The 10,000-nt window shown below is 43.9% G+C and overlaps 1 protein-coding gene across 1 annotated transcript in view; it reads right to left on the bottom strand.

Moving 5' to 3' along the window:
• The window catches only part of LOC139402493 (dystrophin-like), a gene marked incomplete at its 3' end in the record, with an annotated part of 98,450 nt that overhangs the window by 42,006 nt on the left and 46,444 nt on the right, over nt 1-10,000 (bottom strand). Inside the window, exons 20-22 of the mRNA XM_071146461.1 lie at nt 9,018-9,188; nt 1,633-1,755; nt 1,307-1,479 (exon numbers count right to left, since the gene is read on the bottom strand). Of these exons, the coding sequence (XP_071002562.1) occupies nt 1,307-1,479; nt 1,633-1,755; nt 9,018-9,188 (467 nt within the window). The remainder of the gene's footprint in view (nt 1-1,306; nt 1,480-1,632; nt 1,756-9,017; nt 9,189-10,000) is intronic.

Below are 10,000 nucleotides of genomic sequence, written 5' to 3'. Positions count from 1 at the left end.
GGTGATGATGTTACTGTAGCTTGTCTACTAGTTAGTTAGTCTAGTGGTGATGATGTTACTGTAGCTTGTCTACTAGTTAGTTAGTCTAGTGGTGATGATGTTACTGTAGTTTGTCTACTAGTTAGTTAGTCTAGTGGTGATGATGTTACTGTAGTTTGTCTACTAGTTAGTTAGTCTAGTGGTGATGATGTTACTGTAGCTTGTCTAGTTAGTCTAGTGGTGATGATGTTACTGTAGCTTGTCTAGTTAGTTAGTCTAGTGGTGATGATGTTACTGTAGTTTGTCTACTAGTTAGTTAGTCTAGTGGTGATGATGTTACTGTAGTTTGTCTACTAGTTAGTTAGTCTAGTGGTGATGATGTTACTGTAGCTTGTCTACTAGTTAGTTAGTCTAGTGGTGATGATGTTACTGTAGCTTGTCTACTAGTTAGTTAGTCTAGTGGTGATGATGTTACTGTAGTTTGTCTACTAGTTAGTTAGTCTAGTGGTGATGATGTTACTGTAGTTTGTCTACTAGTTAGTTAGTCTAGTGGTGATGATGTTACTGTAGTTTGTCTACTAGTTAGTCTAGTGGTGATGATGTTACTGTAGCTTGTCTACTAGTTAGTTAGTCTAGTGATGATGATGTTACTGTAGTTTGTCTACTAGTTAGTTAGTCTAGTGGTGATGATGTTACTGTAGTTTGTCTACTAGTTAGTTAGTCTAGTGGTGATGATGTTACAGTAGCTTGTCTACTAGTTAGTTAGTCTAGTGGTGATGATGTTACTGTAGCTTGTCTACTAGTTAGTTAGTCTAGTGGTGATGATGTTACTGTAGCTTGTCTACTAGTTAGTTAGTCTAGTGGTGATGATGTTACTGTAGCTTGTCTACTAGTTAGTTAGTCTAGTGGTGATGATGTTACTGTAGTTTGTCTACTAGTTAGTTAGTCTAGTGGTGATGATGTTACTGTAGTTTGTCTACTAGTTAGTTAGTCTAGTGGTGATGATGTTACTGTAGTTTGTCTACTAGTTAGTTAGTCTAGTGGTGATGATGTTACTGTAGCTTGTCTACTAGTTAGTTAGTCTAGTGGTGATGATGTTACTGTTGCTTGTCTACTAGTTACACAGCTCACACCTGGTGTCTCCCCATGAGGAGGGTTGCCCCCCCCCCTGGTCTCCTAGTTAAACAGCTCACACCTGGTGTCTCCCCATGAGGAGGGTTGGCCCTCCCTGGTCTAGTTTGTCTTCACCTGTTGACCCAGTCCTTCCTGTCCAGAGTTAGTAACCCCAGTGTGTCCCCAATAGATTCCCATTATTCCTGGTACGTACCTGAGCCTGTCCAGGTACAGCTTGTTGACTTTGTCCCAGTTAGTGTTGAGCAGCAGAGCTGTCTCCTGAACCCTGGTGCTCTCTGCTGGAGTGGCGATGGCCACCACCTCCTCTCTCCTAGCTAGAGCGCCCTCTACAGGGGGGCGGAGGTTCTTCAGATTCACCTTCACCTCCTGAGACACAGGGACGTAGGCAGACAGGCACGCACACACACACACGTTAACCACACACACACGTTCATATACACGTTTGAAACCAACAGAATGAAACACACACACACACACACACACACACACACACACACGCACACACACACGCACACTGACCTGAAGGCACTGTCCCTGCTGGGGTAGGTTGTAGAAGACGGCCTGCCAGTACTCAGGAGAGTTCAGTTGGAAGTCTGTCTCAGAGACGGAACGCAGCAGGGTCTGCAGCTCTCCCAGGTACTCCTACACACACACACACGCACACACACACACACACACACACACACACACACACACACACACACACACACACACACACACACACACATACACAGACGCACGCGCACACACACGCTCAATTATAACTAAACAATAACCCCAAACTCATTCTGAACTACACAAACTATACAATATTAAACAACACTAAACACAAAGCCATCTATTACTGATTGATCCTCATCAGTTGATATTCCTACTGTGTTCAGAAGTTGTTCTGGTACTTGGTCAGGATAACATCCTTGCCCTACCACTTTATACTATAGATACCTTCACAGAGGGAGTAAGGTTCCCTACCACTACATACTATAGATACCTTCACAGAGGGAGTAAGGTTCCCTACCACTATATACTGTAGATACCTTCACAGAGGGGGTAGACTACCTACCACTACATACTATAGATACCTTCACAGAGGGAGTAAGGTTCCATACCACTATATACTGTAGATACCTTCACAGAGGGGGTAGGCTACCTACCACTATATACTGTAGATACCTTCACAGAGGGGGTAGGCTACCTACCACTATATACTGTAGATACCTTCACAGAGGGGGTAGGCTACCTACCACTATATACTGTAGATACCTTCACAGAGGGGGTAGGCTACCTACCAATATATACTGTAGATACCTTCACAGAGGGGGTAGGCTACCTACCACTATATACTGTAGATACCTTCACAGAGTGGGTAGGCTACCTACCACTATATACTGTAGATACCTTCACAGAGTGGGTAGGCTACCTACCACTATATACTGTAGATACTTTCACAGAGTGGGTAGGCTACCTGCCAATATATACTGTAGATACCTTCACAGGGGGGGTAGGCTACCTACCAATATATACTGTAGATACCTTCACAGAGGGGGTAGGCTACCTACCACTATATACTGTAGATACCTTCACAGAGGGGGTAGGCTACCTACCACTACATACTGTAGATACCTTCACAGAGGGGGTAGGCTACCTACCACTACATACTATAGATACCTTCACAGAGGGAGTAAGGTTCCCTACCACTATATACTGTAGATACCTTCACAGAGGGGGTAGGCTACCTACCACTATATACTGTAGATACCTTCACAGAGGGGGTAGGCTACCTACCACTATATACTGTAGATACCTTCACAGAGGGGGTAGGCTACCTACCACTATATACTGTAGATACCTTCACAGAGGGGATAGGCTACCTACCAATATATACTGTAGATACCTTCACAGAGGGGGTAGGCTACCTACCACTATATACTGTAGATACCTTCACAGAGGGGGTAGGCTACCTACCACTATATACTGTAGATACCTTCACAGAGTGGGTAGGCTACCTACCACTATATACTGTAGACACCTTCACAGAGTGGGTAGGCTACCTACCAATATATACTGTAGATACCTTCACAGGGGGGGTAGGCTACCTACCAATATATACTGTAGATACCTTCACAGAGGGGGTAGGCTACATACCACTACATACTGTAGATACCTTCACAGGGGGGGTAGGCTACCTACCAATATATACTGTAGATACCTTCACAGAGGGGGTAGGCTACCTACCACTATATACTGTAGATACCTTCACAGAGGGGGTAGGCTACCTACCACTACATACTGTAGATACCTTCACAGAGGGGGTAGGCTACCTACCACTACATACTATAGATACCTTCACAGAGGGAGTAAGGTTCCCTACCACTATATACTGTAGATACCTTCACAGAGGGGGTAGGCTACCTACCACTATATACTGTAGATACCTTCACAGAGGGGGTAGGCTACCTACCACTATATACTGTACATACCTTCACAGAGGGGGTAGGCTACCTACCACTATATACTGTAGATACCTTCACAGAGGGGATAGGCTACCTACCAATATATACTGTAGATACCTTCACAGAGGGGGTAGGCTACCTACTACTATATACTGTAGATACCTTCACAGAGTGGGTAGGCTACCTACCACTATATACTGTAGATACCTTCACAGAGTGGGTAGGCTACCTACCAATATATACTGTATATACCTTCACAGGGGGGGTAGGCTACCTACCAATATATACTGTAGATACCTTCACAGAGGGGGTAGGCTACCTACCACTACATACTGTAGATACCTTCACAGGGGGGGTAGGCTACCTACCACTATATACTGTAGATACCTTCACAGAGTGGGTAGGCTACCTACCACTATATACTGTAGATACTTTCACAGAGTGGGTAGGCTACCTACCAATATATACTGTAGATACCTTCACAGGGGGGGTAGGCTACCTACCAATATATACTGTAGATACCTTCACAGAGGGGGTAGGCTACCTACCACTACATACTGTAGATACCTTCACAGAGGGTTCAGTCAAGACAGTGTTTGTTGTTATTCCTGTGCTGTGTTCTAGTACAACACCTCTCTAATCCCTCACTATCTCTTTACATTATTTATATTTAAAAAAATAAATATATATATATTTTCATTCTGTTTTCACACTCCTTCCTGGACATTAACATAAGACGCAGTAACTCATAACTCTCTCTCCTGTCATTAAGTGTTGTTCTAAATTACTTTCATGACTCATATGAGACACTTTATCTGAGAATATCACATTCTAACACGCAACCTTTTTAACGATTTCTCATCCGTTGGAATCTTTCCACTTCCACGGCACCTATATAAAACTTGTATAATGAACTTCACAACCTTGTCCCGATATTGATTCAGCTGTCTTGTTGTAAAAATAGAAATGGATAAACAGGAAGAGGTCAGAGTGAGAGTATTGAACCTTTAAATGTGAGTAAATACTGAAGAACAGGTTGAATTAGAGAGAGAGAGAGAGAGAGAGAGGAGGATAGACAACCTGATATAATGTGTGGGTTATAGAAACCTGAGTAAATACTGAAGAACAGGTTGAATTAGAGAGAGAGAGAGAGGAGGAGGACAGACAACCTGATATAATGTGTTGGTTATAGAAACCTGAGTAAATACTGAAGAACAGGTTGAATTAGAGAGAGAGAGAGAGGAGGAGGACAGACAACCTGATATAATGTGTCGGTTATAGAAACCTGAGTAAATACTGAAGAACAGGGAGAAAGGTGATTGAGGACACTGGTTCATTTAGAGTCTGACAGACAGAGCAGAAGAGAGTTTAATGAGCCAGTCAGTAGTGTTTAATCCATCCTTCCATAAACACTGTTCGTTACTCAGTCTAACTCACTGGCTTATACCTGATTCACACGTGGATGTGTCATATGCACAGAACACAGCGGGGTGTAAAAGGTACAGTTTGATTGTGTCCCTGTGGATGTGCGTTTGCTGTATGTATATATTGTGTGTGTTGCTCTTAATTGTAACCCAATGGAAGTCATCCAACAATCCCATCATGCACATAACAGCGTTCCCCAGAACTTCACAACAGCAATTCAACTCACCTTTTAGCCCAAATACAACAACATCAAGACATACCCATCTCACCTCTTATGTCAGCTCTGTTTCTTAATGATCAGAAAATGGATCGCGTTGTGATTTGACACAAAGGCACAAAGACGTGCGTTGTGTGTTAAGAGTATGTTAAAGTTAAAGACTACACAGCACCAACAGAACTAGGCTATGGCAGAGTAGGTTCAGTCATGAGGACAGAAGGACAGTAGTCATTCATAGGTCTATACCGTGTAAATACAGTGGGATTTCACAGTTAAATACCTGGTCATTGGTATTTATTATGGATCCCCATTAGCTGCTGCTTTGGCAGCAGATACTCTTCCTGGGGACCAGGAAGTGGAGGGGTCTCTGACGTACCGTGACAGAAACAGCCACCATAGTGTTCATGTGTGTTCACTGTTGATACTGTATGCCTGGCCAAATATAGATGGATGTAGACTACATGTGGGTTTGTCTTGTTTTGTGGTCTACTGATGCTTGTCTTGTTTTGTGGTCTACTGATGCCTGTCTTGTTTTGTGGTCTACTGATGCTTGTCTTGTTTTGTGGTCTACTGATGCTTGTCTTGTTTTGTGGTCTACTGATGCTTGTCTTGTTTTGTGGTCTACTGATGCCTGTCTTGTTTTGTGGTCTACTGATGCCTGTCTTGTTTTGTGGTCTACTGATGCCTGTCTTGTTTTGTGGTCTACTGATGCTTGTCTTGTTTTGTGGTCTACTGATGCCTGTCTTGTTTTGTGGTCTACTGATGCTTGTCTTGTTTTGTGGTCTACTGATGCCTGTCTTGTTTTGTGGTCTACTGATGCTTGTCTTGTTTTGTGGTCTACTGATGCCTGTCTTGTTTTGTGGTCTACTGATGCTTGTCTTGTTTTGTGGTCTACTGATGCTTGTCTTGTTTTGTGGTCTACTGATGCCTGTCTTGTTTTGTGGTCTACTGATGCTTGTCTTGTTTTGTGGTCTACTGATGCCTGTCTTGTTTTGTGGTCTACTGATGCTTGTCTTGTTTTGTGGTCTACTGATGCCTGTCTTGTTTTGTGGTCTACTGGTGCTTGTCTTGTTTTGTGGTCTACTGATGCTTGTGACGGAGGTTTTAAAAGCAGCCAAATGTCCCTATGATCCAAGTCACATGACTAAACACACTCCTCCTCCTCACCAATCCAGTGCTTCATTCATCAGCCCTGCCACACAGGCAGGTGTTCATGTGTGTGGAGCCCTGTGTGAAGATTTGAGTATGGTGCGTTTTCATTGGGTGACTGGATACATACATGAGGATCATTGATTGGTTGTGACTCCAGACAGGGGTCAGGTGACTGTGATTGACACAACCCATGTTGATTGACAGGACATGCGGTGGTGATGTGAGGCAGGAAACCAGAAACAGAACACAACAGAACAGCAAATCAGAGGCCAGCTGTGTAACATGGTGCTTCTTCACACACTGAGGGAAGGATGGAGGGATGAACACCTGGATGATGCAACTGAGGAGGAAAACTAGAAAACCCCCATTCAGTAATACTGTCTGAAGGCTACAAATCATCCCCTCAGTAATACTGTCTGAAGGCTACAAATCATCCCCTCAGTAATACTGTCTGAAGGCTACAAATCATCCCCTCAGTAATACTGTCTGAAAGCTACATATCATCCCTCAGTAATACTGTCTGAAGGCTACATGTCATCCCCTCAGTAATACTGTCTGAAGGCTTCATATCATCATCCCTCAGTAATACTGTCTGAAGGCTACATGTCATCCCCTCAGTAATACTGTCTGAAGGCTTCATATCATCATCCCTCAGCAATACTGTCTGAAGGCTACATATCATCCCCTCAGTAATACTGTCTGAAAGCTACATGTCATCATCCCCTCAGTAATACTGTCTGAAGGCTACATATCATCCCTCAGTAATACTGTCTGAAAGCTACATATCATCCCCTCAGCAATACTGTCTGAAGGCTTCATATCATCCCCTCAGTAATCCTGTCTGAAGGCTTCATATCATCCCCTCAGTAATCCTGTCTGAAGGCTTCATATCATCCCCTCAGTAATACTGTCTGAAGGCTTCATATCATCCCCTCAGTAATACTGTCTGAAAGCTGTCATCATCCCCTCAGTAATACTGTCTGAAAGCTACATGTCATCATCCCCTCAGTAATACTGTCTGAAGGCTACATGTCATCATCCCCTCAGTAATACTGTCTGAAGGCTACATGTCATCATCCCCTCAGTAATACTGTCTGAAGGCTACATGTCATCATCCCCTCAGTAATACTGTATGAAGGCTACATGTCATCATCCCCTCAGTAATACTGTCTGAAGGCTACATGTCATCATCCCCTCAGTAATACTGTCTGAAGGCTACATGTCATCATCCCCTCAGTAATACTGTCTGAAGGCTACATGTCATCATCCCCTCAGTAATACTGTCTGAAGGCTACACATCATCCCCTCAGTAATCCTGTCTGAAGGCTACATGTCATCATCCCCTCAGTAATCCTGTCTGAAAGCTACATGTCATCCCCTCAGTAATACTGTCTGAAAGCTACATGTCATCATCCCCTCAGTAATACTGTCTGAAGGCTACATGTCATCTAGTTGGCTTGGCTCTGGGGCCTTCAATAACTTGTTAACAGACCCTTGTTATTAAGAGACTTGCTATCGGACTGGACTAGGATATACCTGCCGTCTGATTGGACTAGGATATACCTGCTGTCTGATTGGACTAGGATATACCTGCTGTCTGACTGGACTAGGATATACCTGCTGTCTGACTGGACTAGGATATACCTGCTGTCTGATTGGACTAGGATATACCTGCCGTCTGATTGGACTAGGATATACCTGCTGTCTGATTGGACTAGGATATACCTGCCGTCTGATTGGACTAGGATATACCTGCTGTCTGATTGGACTAGGATATACCTGCTGTCTGACTGGACTAGGATATACCTGCTGTCTGATTGGACTAGGATATACCTGCTGTCTGATTGGACTAGGATATACCTGCTGTCTGACTGGACTAGAATATACCTGCTGTCTGTCTGGACTAGGATATACCTGCTGTCTGACTGGACTAGGATATACCTGCTGTCTGACTGGACTAGAATATACCTGCTGTCTGTCTGGACTAGGATATACCTGCTGTCTGACTGGACTAGAATATACCTGCTGTCTGACTGGACTAGAATATACCTGCTGTCTGACTGGACTAGGATATACCTGCTGTCTGATTGGACTAGGATATACCTGCTGTCTGTCTGGACTAGGATATACCTGCTGTCTGATTGGACTAGGATATACCTGCTGTCTGATTGGACTAGGATATACCTGCTGTCTGACTGGACTAGAATATACCTGCTGTCTGTCTGGACTAGAATAGACAGGTTAACTACATCATATCAACGTCTGGTGTTTGCATCTCACTCATTCAGGAGCCCTTTGTTTCATGTTTAATATTGAAATTCACTGACTGATATTAGTTGGTTGATATTTGTCTTTCCTATTTGATTAATGGATTAGTGACTTCACTGACAGCTCAATCCAGGTTATAATTAGTAGTTGGTTCTTACTAGCTAGCGGGCAGGGGTAAGTTGGCACCAGGGAATGCTGTCAATTCCAATCAATTGAGAAAGTAAACCAAATTCCAATTCCAAATGTTGCTCATTGAAAAGCATTCAAGATAATTGGAATTTCAGATTACTTCCTGAATTCAACAGGATTTAAATGGAATTGAACCCAACCCTGGTTGACACGGGACAAGTTGGCACGGCGCAGATTGGCACGGGGCAGGGGGAACTCACACTTTGTCGGCGGTAGGGGGTGAATTTAGCCTCCACCTCCTGCCAGCGTGTGTTGAGCTGGAGGAGGCGGGGCTGCACCAGCGAGGTCGCCCCTGCGTCTGACAGTTCTTTGGCCAATCCCTGCACCTCTTTCAGATCCTCACTCTTCTCATCGAACTCTGAGCCAATCTCCTAGTGGATGGGACAAAACCAGCCAGAGTCACACCCAGGGGGAATATCAGTCACACACACACACACAAACACACGAACACAAACACACGAACACAAACACACGAACACAAACACACGAACACACACACACACACACACACACACACACACACACACACACACACACACACACACACACACACACACACACACACACACACACACACACACACACACACACACACACACACACACACACACACACACACACACACACACACTTGGAGAAAACCCAGTTAGCAGACCAGCCATACAGGGGAGAGATCTCACTCACACACATAAGGAAGACACAAACTCTTCCATGCAGGGCAGTGATCATTCATGATCATTCAGGATCATTCAGGATCATTCTCCCCAGAAAGAGGAGAAACCATCTACTCTTTCCAGTTAGATCAGGGAAATGAAGAGAGAGAAGATTCACAATAAGAGTCCCTTTTTATTAGATCAGGGAAATGAGGAGAGAGAAGATTCACAAGGAGAGTATGTCTGGCTTCATCTGGTACAGACTTTAATAAATGTGAAAACCCCTCCGTTAGAGGGCAGGGCAGAAAAGAAGCGGTGAAATGAGTGGACAGGCAGAAAGACAGACAGACTGAAAGACAGACTGGAAGACAGAGAGACAGACATCTAGTGCTGGTAGTTTCAGGTACAGGTGAGAATGACAGGTGACTCTCAAGAGGAGTTCAATTTAGCGGAATGTCATTTTGATCACCTGGAACAAAGACACGCACTGTCAGATTACACTCAGAGAAATACATATTTAAACAGAGAGG

The sequence above is a fragment of the Oncorhynchus clarkii genome, unplaced genomic scaffold (genome assembly GCF_045791955.1).
Source record: "Oncorhynchus clarkii lewisi isolate Uvic-CL-2024 unplaced genomic scaffold, UVic_Ocla_1.0 unplaced_contig_8889_pilon_pilon, whole genome shotgun sequence".
NCBI lineage: Eukaryota > Metazoa > Chordata > Actinopteri > Salmoniformes > Salmonidae > Oncorhynchus > Oncorhynchus clarkii.
Note: the sequence above shows the minus strand (reverse complement) of the source record. Positions and strands in the feature narration are given on the sequence as shown.